Raw genomic sequence first — 24,709 nt, forward strand, 5'->3', positions numbered from 1 at the left:
TAGGAGTGGAGTTAGAAGGAAAACTCCAAGCCAGTGCTCAGAGGAGCGTGACTCAGAGCCCCCTTCCTACCTTGCAGACATCAAAGTCCCTCCCTGGCACAAGACTGGGTACCTGCCATGGGGCTGATGCCTGCCCGAAGGCCAGGACTGAGGGTTTGTCACAGGCTGCGCCTACATAACTTAGGCCTGCAGGACCACTGTCTACACTACAGCCTGCCTCTAAATAATCCAGATTGCATACTATGCTTTTGTGACTCCTGGCAGTAAACTCCATGTGTCTACAATCCAATTTCTGTGCCATCCTATCTTCTCAACTTTTGTCTCTACCATGGGTCTGTACGTCCCATGTCTGCCCGCCTTCCCCGTCCGTGATCCGACCCCGGGCAGCTGATGTCTGCACAGCGGGCCGTGCTGTCACAAGGAGTTTCTCTGCACACACCACGTCTGGCTAAAGAATGGGTAACCAAACAGGAGAAGTTTTGTCTGTGACCCATTGTAAAAGGAACACCTTCCTACTCAGATTCAGATGCCAAGATGGTGATTGCAAAAGCCAGCTGAATTGTGCCCTCCAAAAATGATTCCTTTATCTCAAGAATTTATAAATATGCAAAGAAGGAAGGGAGGGAGGGAGCTGTATGAAACCTTACTGAGAAATAGCCTGAATAAGAGATTCTCTATTTTCAAGGTAATCAGAGTCACTATATTTTACTTGTAAAATAAATCTTAAAATAAGGCATATTTATAGCTATGTTTCTTTTACTAAATAATCTATACTGTCCTTTTTACTCATTAATTAGCACTATATCAATGAAATTATAGTTAATATCGCACAAAGGTTGATGTTAGGTAAAGTGAATAAGATCAATCTTCTATGGCAAATATAGTTTACACCTGTAAGCAGGAAAACGAAACCAGAAACACAGTTTTCTACAAAAAAAAAAAAAAACCCATAACAAATATTCTTTAGTAGAATAAGCACATTCTAATAAGTGTGTGTTTCCTGTAACAAAATTTCAGACTCCCAAGCTTAAAAATCTTGGAAGTTAACAATAAAAATGTTTAATATTGAGGGAAAGCTCTTTGTCCATTTTAATAAACAGGTTTAGTAATTCAACTTTCTGATGACAAGATACAGAGTAAGAATAGATTTAATTTCAATTTTAGAGTACAAAGTATGTAAATAGTTGCTAAGCCAGGATTTCTCATCAGGGTTCCATTGCATTTGAGGTAAGAACATTCTCATTGTGGAGGATGTCCCATGCAGGTTGGCATTCGTGGGCCTGTCCGTTAAATGTCAAGGATACCCCACAGCCAGTGTGACACCAAAAACACTCCCACACATTTTCAAAGACACCCCAAACAAGTGGTACTGACTCCAATTGAGAATCACTGGTCTAAACCAATGATTGCAAACCTTTTTTCTCATTATCCCCCTAAGGAGTCCTTTTAGATCTCTTGTTCCCTAATAGCCCCAACTTCATGAAATTTTAATACCATAGGTAAACCGTATACGTATACATGTATATACACATGTTTATACATGTTACATACCATATCCTTTGGAGAGCCGCCATGTTGTATCTCGAGTTTTTGTCACCCACCCCCCCAACCAACTGTCACCCCCTTGGAAGTGATTATCGCTTCCGTTGAGAATCACTGGTGTAAACAAAGCCTAAGTGATTACCCAGGACCCTTTCTTCTCAACGCAGGAGAACTGATGGCTCCTTAAAGTTTCTCTCAAGGTTTTTGCTAAAAACCTATCTCTTCGGCTTTAACTTTACTTTTTTCATTGATCTTTTTACTGAGGTAATTGTAGAATCGCGTATAACTATAGAAAATATGCTTTATACACTTCACCCAGCTTTCTTCAGGGATGACAGAACTTTTTGGTCTGTTTTACAAAACTACAGCCTAATATTGCGACCCGTGTACTGACGTTGATACAATCCACCCATTTACCCTGATTTCACCAGTTTTGCTTGTACTCATTTGTGCACGTGTGTGCAAGTGTATGAAGCTGTGCACAGTTTTATCACCAGCTCATGTATCCACCACCACAGGCAAGACATCGAACCGTTCCAGCAACACAAGGATCCCCCGTAGCTTTCTTATAACCACACCATCTGCCCCCCACATCTCCACCCTTCCCCCACTCTTTAACCTCTGGACACCACTACTCTGCACCCCCCCCAGTTCTAAAATGTCCTCATTTCACGAATGTTGTATAAACGAAACCATATAATACACAACCTTTGGGGTTGGCTTTTTTTGCTCAGCAAAATTCCTTGCAGATTCATTCAACTGGCTGCATGTATCAGTAGTCTGTTCTTTTTACTGCCGACTAGTATCCGTGAATGTACAAACCACAGTTTGTTTAACTGTTCATCTGTTGAAGGACATCTGGGCTGATTCCAGTTTGGGGCTGTGACAAATAAAGCTGCCGTAAATATCTGTGCACTGACTTTTGTGCAAACATAAGTCTCCATTTTTCAAGAGTGCAATTGCTGAGTTGTTTGGTAGTTGCATTTTATTTTTTAAAAATTGTCAAACTGTTTCCAAGAGTGGCTGCACCATTATTTCAGCATTACGTATCTTCTGCCTATTTTCTTTTTTTTAATTTAAATTCATTTAGTCAACATATAATACATCATTTGTTTTTGCTGTGATGTTCCATGAGTCATGAGCTGTGTATAACACCCAGCGCTCATCACATCACGTGCCCTCCTTAATGCCCATCTTCTGCCTATTTTCTAATTGGATTGTTTGGGCTTTTTTACTGTTGAGTTGTGAGAGTTCTTTATTTACCATAGATAGTACTCCTTGGTCAGATATGTGGTTTGCGATTTTTCCCCCAGTCTATCATTTATTTTTTCATCCTCCTCACGTGGGATCTCACAGAGAAGAAGTTTCTAATTTTGGTAAGGTCTCATTTGTCCATTTTTTAATTGTGCTTTCGTTGTCAAGTCAGCTCTACCTAGCCTTAGATCCCAAAGATTTTTCTCATGCTTTTTTCCATAAGTTTAAAGTGTTAGGTTTTACATGTAAGTCTATGACCCACCTTGAGGTAATTTTTGTATGAAGTGCAAGACTCAGGTCAATGTTCATTTTGGTTTTGCCTCCGGACATCCAGTTGCTCTGATACCATTTGCTGACAGTGCGGCGGCGGCACAGGTGTGCGAGAGCGCCGGCTCCGGGGGCCCCGAGCGGAGCAGGTGCAGCCACTCACTGCCGAGGAAATCCAAAGGCAGAGAAACAAGTGGTGGTGAAACAAGAAAAGAATTTGTTCCGTGAGGCCAACACCGGGAAGACATTGGACCAGCGTCTCAAAGACTGTCTCCAAAGTGCTGAAAATACTTCCAGGTTTAAATAAGGAAAATGTGGGACAAAGGTCAGTGGGTATAGGCAGGGGGGCAGTAAAGGTCAGGTGGATCATCGTCTTGGAGTCGATCACAGAAGGGGTCTTGCCGGCTCAGGGCAGTCCCTACTGCTTGAAGGGGTAGTTTTGGTTCCCACCAGGGGATGCTTTGCCTGCAGCATCTTTTGCCTGAGGTCAGAGGTAAGCTGGGAAGAACTTAATCAATTAGAAAGTACAGACTGAGGTCAAAATGGAGGTAGTTGAAGTCCTCCTTCAAAAAGGCTATTTAACTTTAATTTTAATCTAGACTGAGTCAAGGATATTTAAGGTCTTATAATCATTTCGTACATACACACAAGGGTAAACAACGCAGACTTTGTTAACAGTCAAACAGGCATACATATTTAGTTAGTTTCTGACCATCTGAAATAGTGGTATTAAATCTTTTTTCAAAACAAAAAATATTTGCAACGTATGTCATAGTTGGAGGTCTGATATCCATAGTATTATAAGGAACTCTTAAAAACCGAGGAAACAGGGCCAAACACCTGATAGAAAAATGAGCAAAATTCAGGAACAATTTACCCAAAAAAGACATAAAATTTTCCTTAAACTTATGAGAAGTTGTTCAACTCATAAAAAGAGAAATGTAAATTAAAAATACACTGAAACACGATTTATCACCTAGCAAATTAGCAAAAATTTAAAAACTTGGCACCCCACTGTGTTGGCAAGGCTGGGGAGAAATAGGCACTCACACATTGCTGGTAGGAATGCAAAATGGTACAGCCTTATGCAGCAGGATTTGGCAGTATTCAACAAAACTGCACACGCACTTACCTTTTGTTCCAGAAAGCCACTTCTAGGAATTTGCTCTGAAAATACACCTGCAACAACACAAAGTGACATATGCACATTTATTCATTGCAGCATTATTTGTAATTGCAAAATATTGAAAAGAACCTAAATGTTCATACATAAGAAGATGTTTAAGTAAACGCAATGATATCCACACAGTGTGGTATTTACTGTGCAGTGGTCAGAAAGAATAGGATGGTCTCCAACGAAGTGATATGGAATAACTTCCAGGACATGTTTCGTGTGTGAAAAAGCAGACTGCAAACGGGTATATACAGTATTCTACCTTTTGTGTGGGAAGAGGAAATAAGAAAATTACATGCATTTGCTTTCTTAATTGCAAAAGGAAATCAAGAAAAAATAAACCAGAAGCTAATGAGAATGTTACCCACAGGGGCGGGTGGGAACCAGGTGGATAAGGGAGTCACACTTCAGGGAGAGTAACTGTTGGGAGTTTGGGGTCATATTGATGTTTTAAATACTTTTTAAAAATTATGTCAAATGAATATGGATGTGAGTTTTAAAACGCTGAAATGGAATATAAACAGAAAAAAATGAACTTAACTATAATTTAAAAGAATAACATAATCATAATGAAGGGGAAAAAACAAGAGAACAAACCCAAGTGACTTCGGAGCACAGTGCTTAGACTATGCAGCTTCACTCTAAAGACAGAACTGTAAGTCATTCTACTTGTAGCCTTGGTTCTTGCAGTGGTGTGGGTTAGCAATTCTGAAACTACTTTCTGTGAAAACTAGGATTGAGCAAATGGATAAATAGATTGAAATGGTGGGAGCCAAGGTTCTCACTGTGAGAGACATCTGCTACAAATAGGAAATGCGAGAAGCTAGGGATGAACTTGGTGGTACAGGATTGGAATTAGGGTTATAGGGTGGATAGATAGGTATGCGTGTGTGTGTGTGTGTGTGTGTGTGTGTGTGTGTGTGTGTGTGTTTTCTAGATCCGTAAGCTGAAGAGGCCTAGAAGCAATTATGCCAGTAGCAATGAACAACACAACTACCACCCGGATCTTCTTAATATTATTCCTTATAATAGTGTAAGGAATCGGGGTTCCTTGGAGAAATGGTGGATTCCAAGGCTGAAGCAAGAAGACCTAGAATGTCTTGTCACTGAAAGTAAAGAAGTGCTTAAAAAATTATAGGAACATATCAGAAAACAGCAAAGCCATCTCGAGGGGCTCCCACTGGCCAACTATGGGTCAACGTAGCATCAACACGAGCAGTGACAGCAGTGACTTACAGCCCATGAATAAGAGAGGGTCTACGAGTGGGTCTGACATAACTAAATACATGGATAAATAAATGAGAGTAAAGAAAAAAGCTTTCGTATAGAATGATGCCGACTCACTAGTGTAGAAGGAATGAGGACGTTAGGAAAATCACCACTTGGCACTCGTCATGCTAATAATAGACTGAAGAAAGAACTATCAACGGATGCTAAAGCGAGCGGGTGGCAGTTTGATAAGGAACAAGAGGTTTACCTAGTCTTACAGTATCTTTCTGCAGATTACTTAATTACAAAGGGGAAAATGAGAACTTACAGCAGAGAGACCTGGAGGATGCTGCCATCCTCTTGACCAAGGGATCGAGGGCACCATCACCAACAGTGGGGCAAAGCTACATCACGCCCCTTCTAATACAGTGTTCTGAAAAGAATACAGCACCACTTCTGTGGTGTTTAAGCTAAGAATGCATGATCTGAATCCAACTTTGAGAAGTTCTGGACCCCAACTGAGAGGCAATTCACCAAATAACAGAACTGTCCTCCAAAAGTGTCAAGGCCATGAAAGACAAAAGCTGACGAAAGATTCCAAATTCAAGGAGACTGGAGAGACATGACAACCAAATGCTATGTGTGAACCTGGATCAGATCCTGGACCAGGAACAAATCGCTATAAAGACATTTGGCAAAATTTGAATTTGGACTGTGGATTGGATGACAGAATTTTGTTGATGTTAAATTTCCCAGTTTTGATAATCATACTGTAGAACAAGTTACAAATTACAAAATGTGCTTGTCCTTATAAACACTGACATATTTAGGGATAAAGGGATATAATGCCTACTTACTTTCAAATGGTTCACATATGTTTATATTTAGAAGGTGAGAACAAGGGGCGCCTGGGTGGCTCAGTCGGTTAGGCATCCGCCTTTGGCTCAGGTCATGATCTCAGGGTCCTGGGATTGAGCCCGAAGTCAGGCTCCTTCCTCTCCCTCTCTCTCTCTCTGCTCTCTCTCTGTTTCTCGTTCTCACTGTCTCTCAAATAAACAAATAAGATCTTTAAAAGAGACATCATGCAAATGGGGCTAAATGCTGAGTCTTAGTGAATCTGGTTGAAGGGTATAAGGGAGTCCGTTGTATTATTGCAATTTTCTGTACATTTAAGATTACATCAAAATTAAAAGTTACCAAAAAATCTTTTTCCACCAGCGGAATATTTTCTTAAATGAAATCCCACCTGGAAGCTCAATGTGTCCAACATATAAACTCAGAGTTACTCTGAATGAAATGGGGGTGGTGGGTCAGAGAGCCACACGCTCGGACACCCTTCCAGCCTCTGCAGCGACACGGGAAGGGTGTGACCAGAGAGGCTTGGCTGCTCACTGCCAGTCCCTGCCTCCGGAGCTCTCCTGCGGCAAAGGTGAGACCTCTGGCCTCTTCCTTGTCCACATCCTCTTCCTTGATCACCTCTGCTCTACACCTTCCCCTGACCTATGCTGTCCATGCTTCCTAGCCGTTTCCTAATATTTATGCAAATATGCCAATTGCCGAGAACTCTCGGTCTCTCTGTGTCCTGTTGCCTCCTGTCCATGATTCTCAGAAATGTTCTTCCCCAAACTCACAGAGCTTCATAACTCTTATTCCCACTATTACATCCCGCTGCAGCTGCCCATAGCTATACCAAGGAGGAACTAACTCCCTGAGGGCATGAAAGTGCTGTGCTGGTCCCCTCTGGATTTCCTTGCCCCTGTAAGTTACCTCTGGCTGCTGGAGTGGAAGTCTCTGGCATTAGGCAAGGAAAAGATATCTGTATTAGTTTCATCTGGCTGTTGTCAAACCTGGTGGCTTTGAAAAAAAAAAAACCCCACAGATTTCTTCTTTTACAGTTCCGGCAGTGAGAGGTCCGCAATCAGTTTCACTTGACTAAAGTCAAGGTGTTGGCCATGCTGGTTCCTTTTGGAGGCTCTGAGAAGAGAATCCATTTCTTGTCTTTTTCAGGGGCTAGTGCCTGCCTGAATTCCTTGGCTTGTGGCTCCTTTCTCCATTTTCAAGGGGATCGCTCCAGTCTGTGTTTCCATCATCACTTCCCCTTCTCCTCTTCTATCTCATCTCTCTCTGCCTCTCTCCTATAAGGACATTTAGGGCTCACCCAAAGAATCCAGGATACTTTCCCTATCCCAGGAACCTTAACGTAACCACATCTGCAACGTCATTTTTGCCACGCATGGTAACTTTCACAGGTTCTAAGGATTAGGATGTGGACATCTTTGGGGACCATTAGTCAGCCTACTACAGGTACCCAGATGGATTATTGTCCAGCAGCTTTCCCCTATTACCCAAATACCCCCATATTCATTGCTTTACTCCACTTAGTCGTTCCCCCAAAGTGCCCTGATCAAGTTCAAAGCAGCTTTTTTGAAACAGACACTGCCTTACTTTTGCCGTTGTGTTCTATTACGCCCCTGCCGACAGGTGAAGTTGCAGATCGTGTGTCTGAATGGCCTGCTGACACAAGCTTTTTATCAGCTGAGCTGATGCATTGTGCTGGTCTTGTGTACCCCTACTCCAGGATGGAAGCCTCTAAAAGCAACAGGAAGGGGTGGAGCAAGAAGAGCCTCGGCTAACTTTCCAAGGCTAGGCAGGGGTGGGCTGAGGTCTCTCCAGGAGCTCTCATCAGCAACAACCACACAAATAAATCAAAAAGCAACTGAGCCACAGTGCTCCTAGAGAATGAAAGGGGGAAAGAACATCGGTTCGTGTTTGGGCTGATTCTAAAATATGTGGGAATGAAAGCCTTTGGGGTGATGAATTTCCCTTTAATGCTGTCACATCTGTAGTCCTGGGGGTTTAACCTCTGATTTTTGGCTGTAAAACCAACATTATTTCTGCAAACTTGATGCTGCCAGGGAGATAGAGCTGAAGTGATAAAAATCTATTTAACAGATTTAGTGAAGCAAATACAAACTAATTAACAACTTTGGAATTGGGATTAAACACTAATTCTTTTAAGCCATAAAAACTGAGATGAACAAAAGGGAAAAATGTTTTCTCTCTGAATAACTCAAAGGAGCCATCTGTTTGTCATTGAGAAAATGGCCCAACTGATAGATTTTGAACAAATTTCGACATATTTTTATCTGGATTTGAATGCATTATGGACAGAAGAAAGAAGGCACATTACTTGCTGGCTAACATGTCAATCTGGGCTTCCCTGAAGCACCAGAAAACAAGCTATTTGTGTACTGACTCAAGCCATTTGTGTCCTCAGGGTCACCTCCCAGTGCAGGCAGAGGGAGACTTTGCAAATTAAGCAAAGCCTCAGGTATGAAATTGTGAAAATTGGGCTTGCCATCCTCCCATCTCTCCCCCGGACACTCTCAGCCTCAATGTGCAACCTAATTCTGGAACAGGGCTCTAGAACTAATCCTACCCTAATGAGGACTGGGTGATGGGGGTGAATTCTGTTTATTCTGGCCCCAAATTCAGTTGCTTTGGCATCGAATCAGTTTGACTGTTGATCCTACTCTGAGTGGCTCCTGAGAAGACCTCAGATCCGTTAGAAGCTACTTGAGGATGGAGAATTTGGTAGTCCTGGTGCCTCAGCCAAAGTCATGCATACATATCTATGAGCAATAACAATAGCAATAATAATAATAAATGACTATTGAGTGCCTATTGGAAGTCAGACACTGCTACCTCATTTAGTCCTCGCAACATTATGAAATAAATATTATTTTGATCCCTATTTTATAAAGAAGGAAACTAAGTCCTAGAAAGAGCAATTTGTCTAAGGTAGTACAGCTCTCGAGCAGCAAGGCTGTTAAAACTCAGGCCTGTCTGATTCCAGAACCATCTCTAACCACCACATACACCCTGCTGTATGTGTGTCCATTCACATCCCACTTCATTCTAAAATATATTTGAGATGACGTCACAAATACAGAAGCAATACAACTGAATTCAGACCATTGAGTTTTAGGGAAAATAGGGTGGAAAGGTCAAATTGAAAGGTACACTGTCAGTTCAGATGAGGTTGGTAGAAGCACTTGGGGGGAACTTGAACCACTCCTCGATGTTTGGTGCTTAGACTCCTGGGGCAGCCAGGGCTGTGGATAGCTGCCTCCACAGAAAGAAGCAAGAGAAAGTCTGTCCTGGGCTTTGAAGGCTACGGATAGACTGACCAAAGACCATGGAGGGCAAGTTGCGGGTGAACCAAGCCTGTCCGTAAGACCTTGGGGACAGGCCCCATGGATCAAGCATTACACTGCCTCAGTTTCCCCCAAGTGGATTAGTATTTGGAGGCTGAAAACATGTTTCAGTAACAACTCAGAATGCTTTATTGGGTTTGGGGGTTAACCACTGCCAGTCCCAGAGTAACCCATATTCTTTTTGTCCATCTTGAAAAAGGCAACCAAGCTCGTGGGCTCCTGGTCATTGTTTGACCGTTTCCTCCATCAGAGTCTTCCTTACTCAGAACGGTCCTTTACAGCTGGAATCGATGCGATTCCCTTGGGCCCTCCGATGGCTGTTCTCTAAAATTCTCCTGATGATAAACATATACATTCAAACATAGAAATAGCATGGAAATTTTTTCCAACGAGGGCTTCCAATCTGTGTTTCTGGACAACCAGATTCTGCTACATAAACCCCCGGTTCCTTGCCCAGTGCTAGGCAGGACGGCAAGCCCTCACCATCAGAGAGGTAGGTATGGCAACACAAAGCCAGAGGCAGAATGATAGGTGAGCACCAGGACTCAAATGAGTAGCTGAGCTGCCTCAGTCTCCCTGGGAAATCTGAGAACAGACCAGGTTTTTTTTTTTTTTTAAGATTTTATATATTTATTTGACAGACAGAGAGAGAGAGCACGAGCAGGGTGAGCAGCAGAGGGAGAGGGAGAAGCAGGTTTCCCACTGAGCAGGGAGCCTGACGTGGGGCTCCATCCCAGGACCCTGAGATCATGACCTGAGCCAAAGGCAGACGCTTAACCTGCTGAGCTAACCAGGCACCCTGAGAATAGACCAGTTTTGAGGAGATGTAGACTAAAGCAGATAGAAGCTGATTTGGGCGCCCTGACAGCTTAAGCCCTGCTCCTTGCCTCCATTTCCTGTCCCACAGCACTGAGGCAGCCTGGCCAGCAGGCTTTTCACACCGATGTTTCTCGAACTAGTACCTTTGGATTGTTTTCTCTGGGTTCATAACGTTTTGATATTATTTTTTAGTTTCATGGCTTTGTTTTAATGAAAATCAATATAAAAATTATATTATAAAAATATAATATAAATATATATATACTATTATAATAATATAATATAAATAATATTATAACATATAATATAAATATTATAAAAATATAATCAATGTAAGTATCATATGGGTCAACTGGCTCACCAGCTCAAGTCACAGAATTTCTGTGTCCATGTGTAGTTTGAGTTTATGACAGCACAGGGGCCACATAGAACTGCTTTAACTGTCCCAGGCTGATGAAGAATGAACGGGAGGAACTTCAACACAAGTGATATGATCCTTGTCAAGTGAAGAACAGCGTCACTTGGAGAAACAAAGGTGGCATGATATTTAGAACAAAGGATATTTAGAATAGAGGCATTTTATTGGCTTTGAGGACCTGTGTCTATTTTATAAATTTATAAAAGTCTGTCTGAATGTGAATGTCTGCACAGCGTGGTTTATATTTAAATTTATACATTTGTTTTGGTTTTAAGGAGCTTGTACTTCAGTGAATAGCTGCACATTTTAAGTTAGGATAATAAAATAACTTGTCAGCTTGTTCTCCCTTAAAAGGCGTCTATACGTCTTAAAGCTTGAAGCACAGTTACTTTCTGAACAGCACCTAATCAGTTTCTCTAATACAGTGGGGTTTGTCCGGTGCGAGCCAGGGCGTGTGGCTAATACTTTGAATTGATCAGACTAACTTCTTGACTTTCTTTACAGCTTCCTTTTTCATAATCCTTTTCCCCTGAAAAGTGCTGAAAGGGCCATCAGCTCTAGTGGGGCCGCTCCATCTGACCACGCTAACTGTTCTAAACAGGAACAGGAAGTTCTGGAAGGTCCTCAAGGACTAGCGTTTGGTCAGACAGACATTGCAGAAGCCCCACACCAGATCTGAGTAAGAGCCAGATTTAGCCAGGCAGCAGGACAGCCTTAGTGCTCACCCCCGTGGTTCCTTCATCTGCTCCCACCGCCATGACTGGAGACAGGACGAGCTCCAGAGGCTGGAGGAAGGAGGACCGGACGGCAGAGCCTGAAGCTGAAAATCCATTCACCGTAGCTGTGAACTGGTGAGGGCTGGGAAGCAGGAGCCAGACGAGTGAATTTACAGATCGATTGCGGACCACAGAGAAAACAAATGACTTTAGATATAATTGCAGACAATGAAGCACTAAAGCTGTTCCAACAGAGCATCGTATTACTTCTGCTTTGAGTTACACTGAAGAAGAGAAGGATCCATAAGAAGAAATTGTTGAAATGGGGAGGATTTGCCCTTAAGTCCCATCCAGGGCCCTTTAAATGTGGCCAGCTTGTTCGAAGTCAGTGCCCGGCTCTGGGGAGGAGACAGCAGTACAGAGAGGGTGGCCGTCAAGGTCAACAACACATGCTCCGGGACACTGCCCAGGGCTGTCCCTGCTCATGCTGAAGCAAGTACTCACAAGTCCAAGCAAATAATGTGCCGAGGGAGACAGACAAGGTCTAAGGCACAGACACATTTGGTTTGTATATTAAATGCACGTGAGTATTTTTTAATCCCGCAAAGAAATACACTTTCTAGCATTTTTCATTTTGGTCTGCATTTCATTAGTGTTACTGAAGACATGAGTACAGAGACATGCTTCTCTAGCGTAAAGAGAACCAAGTCGTAAAAGTGATGTAAAAGATAAACGGACACACAGTGTAAAGTCAGGAGACGATGGGGCATGGTGGGGACCGTGCCAACCCGGAGAGCACTCACTCTGCCTGAGGACGGCAGCCCTGCTCAGGCCCGCTGCAGCTACTCTGTGCTTCACTGCACCAGCGGTGGGAGTCTGCAAGGGGAACAGAGGATGATGGCTAAAGGGCCATCTGCCCTTCAGAGGTGGGCCAAGCACTGGCCAATTTAACCAGTTTGCTGCTGGGCCTTTTTTCTGTAACGCATTTATCAATTAACAACCTGTAACAGGTAATAGAGGTAGAGTCCGGGTACAGAACACCGTTATGTGTCCAGCCGTACATAATGAGGCCATTGCCACGTCCTGGCCAACAGCCCACGCTAACACAACTCTGCTGTTGTGGGTATAACAAATTCGATTAAATGAAAAGCCCAACATAATGGCAGCTATTAATACCTTCTAATAGTAATAGGTAGCATTAATCTTATGTAATAGAATCTGTCCGCTCAGCAGGCACTTCATCTGATAGCTCTTCCCCCAGCTCCTTGAAGAGTCCCCGCACCACACTGACCACGTGTGCAAACCCTCCAGTTTGTCAAGCTACTAAGGCGGGGACTGTAGGGCCAACAGTGCATGTGACAGCCCAGAAAAAGTTGCCCCAATCATTCTATAGGTCTCTCCTCATATCTAGAATCTCATCCTTCAGATCTCAGCTTAGATGCCACTTCCGTTAGGAAGCCTTCCCTGCTTTTCTCCTCCATCTCAATAACGAGAACTGAATGAAATGCCTTCCCCAGAATGGTTGGTTTGCTGATTATCTATCATCACCCTCTGTCGGCTCCTTTCAAGCAGGGTCCAAACATAGAAAGCATTCAAACAAATGAACAAACTATTAAGTGGATTATTACATGAATGGTGGGTAGATGTATGGGAGAGTGGATGGATGGATGGGTGGATGGATGGATGGATGGGTGGATGGATGGATGGATGGATGCCGTCTGCCTTTTTAGAGGCTGTGTGTAGGGGAAGGAGTGCTCTGCAACATGAAGTTTTAATAGAGATCTCGCCACAAGATGGCGCTCATAATTTTCTTAATTTATGGTTTCTATAGAAAATCTTCAAATTTCAAGCTGTCTTAAACATCACTACGTGTGTTTCACAGTTAATTCAGCTTATTTGCCATGCCATCCATGTTTCGTGTTCCATCACATTTCACACAATTAGAAACATGTTCTTTCCCACAGGACGTCAAGACACAACCCTACAGCGTTTTGTTTTGACATTGGGTGGATTGCCGCAGAGTGTGAGGAGCAATGTCCGTCCCCAGACAGTACTGGAGGCAAAGGCGTTCTTCCACCACTCCAACCGCAACAACAAGAGGCAACGGAAAAATGAAACCTTGGCTTGAAAGAGCCATTAACCTTTGGCTCCATGAGTTCTGACTTAATAAAATAATAACCCTTCCAGTGCACAGCACTTGACGCAGTACAAAGCAATTTCACATCGCAGTAACCGTTTTTGAGCGCCTGCAAACTATGGCAGCCACTTCAGATTTATTATCCCCTTTTAACCCTCATACCAACCCTGTGAGTTAGGTCTTCACACCTCCCATCTTACAGATAATGAAATGGAAGTTCGGAGCAGGGATGTCATTTGCCAGAATCACAGATGGTAAATGGCCAGAGCGAGAGTTGGGACCCAGGTTTGTCTTCAATTATTAATTTGCCTCCAATTATTCCCTAGGACATAAGCTATTTTGGTGTTGGGAAGAGGGTATGAGGTGGTAAGGAGGCAAGGAAAGTACCAGATACAAGTTCACGTGCCGTGCCTGTGCACGCACACCTCAGAGCCACTCTACACGGAAGGCAGTAATTACTAGTCCCAAGTACCCAGAAGCAGGCCGGGCACCATGCCAACTGCTTTCTCACACATCATTTCATTTCATCTCCATCTCCTTCTGTGAGGAAGATATTATCCCCCTTTTACAGATAACGAAATTATAGTTCAGAGAGGCTAAATGGTTTATCCTATGTCGCAGAGGACCCAAGTGCCAGGGCTGAGATTCAAACCAGGTTCCACCTGACTTTACAGCTCTGGGGTACCATATGAGGTTGCCAAAGGCCACCTAAGTGGGGGTAACTTGGGAATTCTGGGCAGGATTCCCAGAGCTGCCGCTTTATCTGCCCTTACAGAACTGTCCATGTTCCCCCAAACATCCTCTGAGACTTTGCACATTCTGTTCCTCTGCCAGAAATGCTCTTCCCTACACAGTCTGCCAGGAAAACTCCTCCTCACGTTTGAGACCCAGCTCAAATGTCATTTTTTCTATGGTAACGCTTCTGATGGCCTCCTCATTAAATATACACACGTGTGTTCCTTCCATATCTATTGCCCTTCCTCTGAGTGCCACCACGCCCACACCAACCCCCCACACAGGCACACACACATTCACCTGTGGCTCCCTATAGAGTAACACATATCCCACTGCGTGGTGTCAAGAACTGATGGGTCTGAGATCTCGCCTACCTGCAAGCTAGCAGGTTGGCCTGACCCAGTTCCCCAGATGCCAGAGGAAGACACAGATTCATTCCATCTTCACTGTCTACCTCCAGCACCTTTTTTTAAAAAAGATTTTATTTATTTATTCAACAGTGATAGAGACAGCCAGTGAGAGAGGGAACACAAGCAGGGGGAGTGGGAGAGGAAGAAGCAGGCTCATAGCGGAGGAGCGTGATGTGGGGCTCGATCCCAGAACGCCGGGATCACGCCCTGAGCTGAAGGCAGACGCTTAACCGCTGTGCCACCCAGGCGCCCCTACCTCCAGCACCTTTAACAGGGACCTGCTCATCAATGATTGCTGAGGAACAGAAAGAATGAGTTCACAGGAAGGTTCAAGACCCACATCTTTGATGGCAGGTTGCTGTGGAGACACAGATTATCAGTGTCTCTGTGTGGACATGAAGAAGGATGGGGCAGGGACGGGAAGGACAGGAGCAGCACCAGTAGGTGGAGTCAGTGGAGGCGGGGAGCTTCATATCCATGGACCGGTTAGTGGGTCACGTGTCTATCTGTAAATTTGTAAGCATACAATACCCTGTTATTAGCTATGGGCTCTATTGCCGGATGGTAGATCTCTAATACTTATCCATCTTACATCACTGAAACTTACATCACTGAAACTTACATTACATTACCCTCAGCCTAACACCGCCCTGATTCCCCCACCCCCAGCCCCTGGCAGCCACCATTCTACTCTGCTTCTGAGGTTGACTATTTTAGAATCCCCGTATAAGTGGTATCCTGCAGTATTTATCCTTCTGTGTCTGCCTTAATTCTCTTAGCATAATGTCCTCAAGGTTCATCCATGTTGTCACATATGGCAGGATTTCCTTCTTTTTTAAGGCAGACTAACTTTCATGTCTTAGCTATTGAGGATAATGATGCAATGAACATGGGGTCTCTTCAAGATCCTGATTTCAAACCCTTTAGATATATACCCAGAGGTGAGATTGCTGGATCATAGGGTAGTTCTATTTTTATTTTTTTTTTGAGGAACCTCCATATGTTTTCCGTGGTAGCTACACCAGTTTCCACCAAAAGTGTGCTAGGGTTTTCTTTTTTCCACAGCCTTGCCAATGCTTATTCTTTTTTTTTGTAATAGTCTAACTAGTGTGAGGTGATATATTATCATGATTTTCATTTTCATGTTCCTGATGATGAGTGATATTGAGCACCTTTTCATGCTGGCCATTCGTATGTCTTCTTTGGAGAAATATCTATTCAGTTCCTTTGCCCATTCTTTAATTGGGTTATTTGGTTTTTGTGCTACTGAATTGTAAGAATTCCCTGTATATTTTGGATATTAACATTTTATGAGGTATGTAGTTTGCAAATATTTTCTCCCATTCCATAGGTTACCTTTTATTTTGTTGATTGTCTCCTTTGCTGTGTGTAAACTTTTTCATTTCATGTAGTCTCACTTACCTGTTTGGGCTTTTGTTGCCTGTGCTTTTGGAGTCATATCCAAAAAATCCTTGCCAAGCCCAATATAAAGAAGCTCTTCTCCTATGTATTTTTCTAGGAGTTTTATAGTTAAAGTACTTATATTTAAGTCTTTAATCATCTTGAATTAATTTTTGTGTATGGTGTAGGATAAGGCACCAATTTCATTCTTTTGCATATGGATATCCAGTTTTTCTAATACCTTTCCCCATTGTGTATCTTTGCAATTTTATCAAAGATCAGCTGACCATATATACATTGGTTTACTTCTTGGCTCTCTATTCTGTTCCTTTAATCTATATATGTGTTTTTATGGCAGTACTATACTGTTTTGATTACTGTAGTTTTGTAATGTATTTTGAAATCAGGAAGTATGATGTCTCCACTTTGTTCTTCTTGCTCACAATTGCTTTGGCTATTCAGGGTGGTTCAATGTGAAGTTTAGGGTTGTTTTTTCTATTTCTGTAAAAAATATCATTGGGATTTTGATAGAGATTGCATTGAATCTATAGATCACTTTGGGTATTATGGGCATTGTAACAATATTGTTTCCAATCCATGAACATGGGATGTCTTTCCATTTAGTTTTCTCCAATTTCCTTGATCAGTGTTTTACACAAGTCTTTCAATTCCTTGCTTAAATTTATTCAAAGTATTTTATTCTTTTTGATGCTATTGTAACTGGGATTGTTTTCTTAATTCCCTTTTCAGATAATTCCTGTTGATGTATAGAAATGCAAATGATTTTGTGTGTTAATCTTATATCCTGCAACCTTATTGAATTCATTTATAGTTCTAACAGGTGTGTGTGTATCTGTGTGCACACACACACGTAGTCTTTAGAGTTTTCTACATATGGGGGGCATGTCATCTGCAGAGAAAATTTTACTTCTTTCTTTCTGAATTTAATGCCTTTTATTTCTTTTTCTTGTCTAATTTCTCTGGTTAGGACTTCCGGTACTATGTTAAATAGAAGTGATGAGAGGAAACATTCTTGCCTTGTTCCAGATCTTATTAGAAGAAATGCTTTTAGTTTTCCACCATCAGGTATGATATTAGCTGTGGGCTTTTTATATATGTCTACAGGCTGCTGAGGTCTGTGGGTGGGCTTATTCTCTCTTTCTCCCATAGGAAAACCCATGACTCAGGGAATCTCTTTCAAAACTGCATGGTGCCAAGTTAGGGGATTAAAGTGAAACTTTTCTTCATACCCTTTTCAGTGTGTCTTTTCTCATTTCCATGCTCCACTGGGGTGCTGTAATGTCCCACCTGGATTCTGAAGCTCTCATAAAGGTATTTTCATCAATGGATGGTTGCTATATCAGTGTTTCTGTGGGAGGACAAGGGCTGAGACCACCTATTCCACCTGCTGATTCTGCTGATGTCACTCCTGATTGTTATTGTCTTTAATCCACTGTTTGGCGTGGTTTTCCATGCTGCAAGAGATAACTGAAACAGGTTTGGGTTCCCAGTGAGATAGGTGCCATAATGAACTCAAGTACATGTCCCTAACAACTGCACAAGCTGCCTCTCCATTTAATCCCATGAAATGAAACTAATAAAACCAGACTGGTGATACGCCAGATTTCCAAGCCACAACAGCCTACCAAGGATGCCTGCGTGTTTCAGAATGTCTGCTCATGCTTCATTGTTTCATTCATTCTGCTTTAGCTTGAGGGAGAGGTAGCTCGAGGTGGCAGCGCTTTCGGCTTTTTCAAAGTATACATACAAACAGGCTCAAGCGAAGCCTGGAAAGACCTCTAATGTCCACAGCCAAACCAAGTTGAAGACAGATGAGGATGCGTTCTTCAGCCACTATACTTTGTGTGTGTTTTTTTAAAGATTTTATTTATTTATTTGACAGAGAGAGAGACAGCCAGTGAGAGAGGGAACACAGGCAGGGAGAGTGGGAGAGGAAGAAGCAGGCTCCCATCAGAGGAGCCTGATGCAGGGCTTGATCCCAGAACGCCAGGATCACGCCCTGAGCCGAAGGCAGACACTTAACGACTGCGCCACCCAGGTGCCCCCTCAGCCACTATACTTTGATTGGTGGTGAGGAGAGTCTGAAAAACAGAAGTGCTGTCAGTCAGGCCGTAGTGTTGCAGATTGGTGAGAAAGCTGCACCACGGGGGCCTTCTCTAAATCCATGCTTGGGAACAGAAGCATGCCCGAACATAGATTCTCTAGATCAGGGGTCAGCGAACTGGAGCATGTGAATCAAATCCCACTGGCCACCTGTTTCTATAAAGAAAGCTTTATTAGAACCCAGCCAACCCAGTCATTTGTGTATTGCTTGTGGCTGCTTTCAAGCTAAAACTGCAGGATGGAGGAGCTATGAGAGACTGTACTGACTGTAAAGCCAAAAATAACTACTTATCTTGCCCTTCACAGAAAATGTTTGCCTAATTCTGCTCTCAATAAGTGACATTGAGCTCTTTTTTATTTATTTTTTTTAAAGATTTTATGCATTTATTTGAGAGAAAGAGAGAGAGAGCATGAGCGGGGTGGAGGGGCAGAGGGAAGGGGATAAGAAGGCTCCTCGATGAGCAGAGAGCCTGACCTGGGGCTCAGTCCCAGGACTTGGAGATCATGACCTGAGCCGAAGGCAGACGCTTAAGCGACTGAACCACCCGGGCGCCCCCCAGTTAGCTCTTTTTTATGTTCTAAATGTCTCTCTTATCATTCACACTTCCTATTGTTTTTAAAGCTTTGATCATGAGATATTTCAAACACACATAAAACCGGACTAAATAGTGAATAACTCACGTGCCTACCGCTGAGATTAAGCATATGGCAACATTTTGCCAGATTTGCTTCATCTTGACTTAAAAAATGGAAAAAAAATACAAATACAGCTGAAGTACCCTTCCTTTTCCCTTCCCCCATCCCCAGAGGCTGTCAGCATCTTGAAGTCGGCCTGCTTCCTTCCTATTCATATTTTTGTAGTTACTACAAACTTGTACAATCGGCTACAGGCTTGAATAATTTTTACATAAGTGCTATCATCATATTGTATGTATCTTTTGGTAACATTTTTCTGCTCAGTCTTATCTTTCTGGGATTAATAGATACGGATACATGTTTATCTAGTTCATCCATTTTAATTGTATTACGGCATTTCATTTTATGACTAAACCACAGTTTATATAACCCCCTTGTGTAACAATCTAATGAGGGACAATTTGGCTGTTTCCACCTTTTGTTACTTTCAACGGCGCTGTAATAAACAACTTTGTAGACATCTTCTTGCACACGAGCCTATGACTTTCTCTAGGGCATGTTCCTAGGAGTCGAATAGCCGCTCAGAGGGCATGAGTGTGATTAGTTATCTTCTGTTCACCCTTCCAGATACCACTCTTCACCCTTTCCATTCCTGCTCTGAATGCCAGCGAGCTGGATTATGTGGACTGATCAGCAGGCTCCTTGCCCTCTGCTTCCCACTGTGTTTGGCCAATGAAGGGAACCAACAGGAAATTGGAGAGGGGGAGGAAAGTGGGATCAGAGTATTTATTCCCCCAGATCGCTCTCTGCGGGATTGCAGCAGGCTGGCTGGGTCCCTCTAGTAAAGGTCACAGGTGCCTTCTCACAGCCCTCTGTCCCAGGTTCCAGTGACCCATGTTCCAGTGACTGTTCCCTCAGCTTTCCCCTACCGGCCTGAGGGTGGTAATGTCCACTAACCCAAGTTCCTGGGGCTTCACTGTTCCTTGTGCCTTTCCTGTACCTTGTCCATAAGTTTCTAAATAGTCCCATTATTTAATGCACCTCAAATTATCAAATCTGAGCGTGTCACCTGTCTCCGGCCGGCACACTGGCTGGTACAATATCTATGCTTATTGGGGTTTGGGGGGTTTCTTCATATGTCAGTTGCCCGCTCCTGTTCTTTTCCTGATTGTCTGCCTTTTTCTTTTTCTCACTGATTGAAATGAGTCCTTTATATATACGGAATGCTATATCTCGTTGGACTGAAAAAAAATCTTCTCCCAGTCTAGGTTTTGTCATTGCATTTGACTTATGGTGTGGTTTTCAGTTTTCAGGTGATCAGAATTGTCAATCTCTTTCTGGCTTTGCTTTTTACAACTTACTTAAATTCTTTCCTAACCCACTGCCATAAACATATTCTCTTATATTTTCTTCTAAAAGTCTTCTAGTTTTGCTTTTTCTGTTTAGATCTTTAGCCTGTTTGGGATATATTTTTGCATTTGGTGAAAGGTGGGAATATAATTTTACTTTTCCATATAAATAACTAATTAGTTTATTATTAGTTTAAAAACTATTAGTTTTTTTGTGAAATAGCTCAAAAGTGACAGCTTTCTCTCATTTTGTATTATCTGACTTAGTTTTAAAAGAATTCTCTAAATTTTGAAGATTTCCTAGAACCCTCCTGTAAAAAACCTATGCCTGGTAGCTTTTGAATGACATTATCAATTATTGTTCTGGTTCATTTAATAGTTACAGGTCTAGTCAAGTTTCCTGAATCTTGCGGAGTCATTTTTAGTACATTTTTCTAAGCAGCTGTCTGTTTCATCCAAGTTTGCAAACACGTGACATGGAGCAGCTCCGCCATGACAGCAGGATGACCTTGCACCTTTCCACACAGGCCACAGCGGCGAGGCTTCTCCACGGTCTGACTGTATCTTCACAGGACACCCTGTCATCTTCCCGAGGACACGGGGAGATAGGCGGTCATGTGGGGGAGCTGTCACAAGCCTATTTACCGTGCACCTCTCCACCTCACAGAACACTCCCTATTTCATGACAGGTTGCCATGAGACGACAAAGTTTTGCTAAGTGAGTGAAACTCAGACCTTCAGTCTCCAAATCCAGCAAGCTTCCCTCAGTCCCACACTTCCTCCTTGTCATCACGGAAAGGGCTAGAGCCCACCTGGACCGGCCCCACACCCAAGTGCTCCTGAATCCACGGCCCTCCCCCCAGGTCAGGGTCTAGTGAGGCTTTTGCCCTGGGCAGTAGGGACTATGGCCATATCCGCTGCTGTGCCCCTCTCTAGGCATGGTGTCCTCCCCGGGGCCGGGCTGCTCTCAGGTGTTCACAAAGCCGGAGTGATTGAAAGGGATTGGCTTTTTGATTTGAGACGCCTCTGACACGGAACAGTGCTGACCGGGGAATCACAGCTCCCACAATGGTTCATACATAAGGACCTCTTTAATGGGGAATTATGGAAATGTGCGGTCTGGAGCTGTCTTAATTAAGATTGCAGTCTCTGAGTGGACTCGTCCCCTATCCTCCCCTCTTCCTTTCTCCTTGACACCTAGAGGCGGAATCCGGCTGCCTTTGACAAGGCTTTCCTTCTCCCAACATTGCTGCTGACAGGCTCGTTTGGGGAACAGTTGAGCTAGCTGGGAATGGTGGCCTTTCCGCCAGCATGAGCTCCCTCATGGGAAACCCAAATCGGTGAATAAGAAAGATCTCAGTGCCCTGTGCTGCTCTGGCTCTCAGGAAAGCCTGGGGCTGACACTGGAAATAGGTAGAAGATCGATAATCAGGTTGGATGTTCTTCCCAACACCCGCTCTCCCCACCCCCGTCCCAAAGCCAGTCTGTCCTGGAGATTATATTCCAACCAGAGAATAGAGGTGGGCTCCCGCTACTCCCACCACCTGTTGGCTCCAGTCGCCAGCCAGAGGGCAGGCAGGGCCCGAGCCTCCAAGGGGAGAAAGGACCAGCCATTCTCTCCCTGTGCACAAGGAGAGAGAGATCTCTCACAAAGAGAACTGGGCTCCAGGAAGGTCTGGCTTCCCAAGTCAAGATTCCAAACCCAGGCCAGAGCCACCAGCTCCCTTAGACTGGCCCTGGATTCTCCGTCACCATGCTCCGTCCGCTGGTCACGTCTTCACTCAGCACGTGTTCACTAATGTGTGTGAGGTCTTGACACTTAGTTCCAGGTCCTTCTTTCCCCCTCCCCCTCTCCATACACACACACACACACACATACACGGACTTTTAAAGTTTACATAAGAGAATTTTCAAAGCAGCTTTTTCACGAGGTATGACTCATCTTTTAGTTTGTGGCTGTAGGTTTCTCTGGTCCCCAGCTTCTCCAGGGAATAATTTAAAAAGTGTAAACAAATATTTAAATCATTTGGGAGCTCACTACATAAAAGCTCTAGGGGTGAGCTGCTTGTAATGATGTGGCCACTCCTTAAATCATCTGTGAGTAAAACCTCCTTAAACAGGACTCTGGGTAGAAATCCTACTTGAGTGAATAGAGCCATGAAACCGCACCAGGCAGGACAAGAGGGGGAATATTGTGTATCCACTTGTCCTTGACAGGTGCAGCTGCACTCACTGGTTCACAGGGGATTTCGGAAACCCTAATCCCAGAAAACAGATCCTTCACACCTGAGGCCCTGGCCCTGCTTCTCCAACCTAGCCCTTTCCAACGGCTTCCTGTTTTCCAGATCAGTAATTCTTCGAGTGTGGTTCCTGGGCCAGCAGTATCAGCATCATTTGGAATACACAAGAAAGGCAAATTTGCAGCCTTACCCTAGGCCGGCTGAATCAGAAACCCTAAGGTAGGGCCCAGCAATCTCTGTTCTAACAAGCCCTCCCGGTGATTCTGACGCACACGGTTTGAGAACCAGTGCCCTAGATGGGGGTACCCTCTTAGTGAGATCTGCAGGGCGCTCCATGGAGACACCCCTGGCCCCGAGGAGCCGTTGTGTAAATTGGAAGTACAGCCTCCCCTGGGAGGACGTAGCTACAAGCAAGCACTTGCCAAGTGGAGCCAGGGCTGTATTTCAGCCCCTCGCCCTCTCAGTAGGGCGCGCTTATAAAGCCAGAAGCCTGCACAGCCATACCGGGCAGCCCTGCCCGCAGGACCAGACCCTCCAGCCTCCTCACCCCTACGCTCCAGCCGTTCCGAATATTTTACGATTCTCTGAACACATCACCATACTTGGTGCTTCCTTCACACCTGGGCCCAAGCCCTTCCCTCCAGCTGGAATGCCTTTCCCTGTCTTCCACCTAGAAAACTCTTACAACCTTTAAGAGCTGGCTTGGCCATCTGCTCTTCCAAGAACTGTTTGCTGACTGCGGGAGAGTGAGATCACACTCCTCCCGGCTCCCTTGTCACATTGTGCTCGCCTCTCACATTGTCCTTGCCTCACTGCGTTCTCACTGTTGCTCTCATTGTCTGTCCCCCGCACGGGCAGGAGGGATGTCTGACCCGTCTCTGTGTCACAGCGTCAGGACAGTACCTGGCACATCCATGCAATGACAGAATACTAAGTGCCAGTTCTCTGCCAGGCTCTTGGCACTGGAGGAGCAGTGAAGGTCATGTCAGACCAGCCTCATGCAGCTAATTCATAATTAAGTGAACGCTACAAAAGGAGGGAAGGAGGGGAGGGAGAAGCAAGGCCTTTGCCAAAATGGGGGGAGACAAATGCTTTTCTGAACGATTTAGAAGCTGCCTTAAAAGCAGGGTGACTTCTTCTAGCTCTGGGAGGAGGCATTCCTGTCCTCTCCAGACTCATTTGTGAAGTCAAAAAAACCAAGACCAGTCCCAAGCAGGGAAAAAAAAAATCTCCTGTGGCAGGGGGGGAATCTGTCCTCCCACGGTGCATGGTTCAGCCCTAGCCATTGAAGAGCCATCTTGCCTTCCAGAACGTTCAGTGCCTCCCCATGGCAGCTGCAGCCAGGAGTATGAACAGGGAGAAGCCCAGATGAGGAGTCTTGATGCCTCTCCTCCTTAAATTAAGGCTCTAATCACTGCATCAGGACTCAAATCAGGTTGGCATGGCCCTCCTCAATTAGCCGCTTATCTAATTATAAGGCATGAATTGCAAGTTTCCGCTCTGCAATAATGGGGTTCCTTGTGGAAGCCGTTTGACTTCTGAACTGATTTCTACACCCAGTGAACAATGAAGGAATAAAATAGGAGTTCAGTTTACATGCAGAAAACATGAGTTTTCTCAAAGGAAAAGAATAGGTTTGAAGGAAGAAAGGGAGTGATGGGAAGAGGCACTTGCCGTCATCCAGAGGGAAAATGGTCTGGGGCAAGGCAGGGGGGATGGGGAAGTCACCCAGACAGACATATAGAGATGTTTGGAATATAGACCTTGCTGTGGGAAGAGAGAGCAAGAGGGGTCAGGAGGGAGATGAAGGGGTCTAGTCTGGATTCTGAAGGCACTACAAGAAAAGCTAGAACAGACTTTCTGATAGACTCGATTAGCACACACTGCAGCCTGAGCCCAGGTTGGTGCACATGCGTACACACCCCCCCCACACACACACGTATTTGTGCATGTACGTGCACACACACACACACACACTGACAAGGACCCCTCCTCCACTTCCCTTTACTGGCATAATTGTGCTGTAAGAGACCGCCTTCTGGAAGGCTCAACAGAGCTAGG

General features: G+C 44.1%; 2 protein-coding genes across 2 annotated transcripts in view; one reads left to right on the forward strand and one right to left on the reverse strand.

Moving 5' to 3' along the window:
* Positions 1-24,709, reverse strand: part of LOC130542711 (ral guanine nucleotide dissociation stimulator-like) — a 248,334-nt gene that overhangs the window by 118,425 nt on the left and 105,200 nt on the right. The window lies entirely within an intron of this gene.
* The window catches only part of LOC125282213 (dual oxidase 1-like), a 72,945-nt gene continuing 59,892 nt past the window's right edge, over positions 11,657-24,709 (forward strand). The window contains 1 exon segment of the mRNA XM_057306931.1: positions 11,657-11,751. Coding sequence (XP_057162914.1) covers positions 11,657-11,751 — 95 coding nt within the window.

Source organism: Ursus arctos, unplaced genomic scaffold (assembly GCF_023065955.2).
Source record: "Ursus arctos isolate Adak ecotype North America unplaced genomic scaffold, UrsArc2.0 scaffold_48, whole genome shotgun sequence".
NCBI lineage: Eukaryota > Metazoa > Chordata > Mammalia > Carnivora > Ursidae > Ursus > Ursus arctos.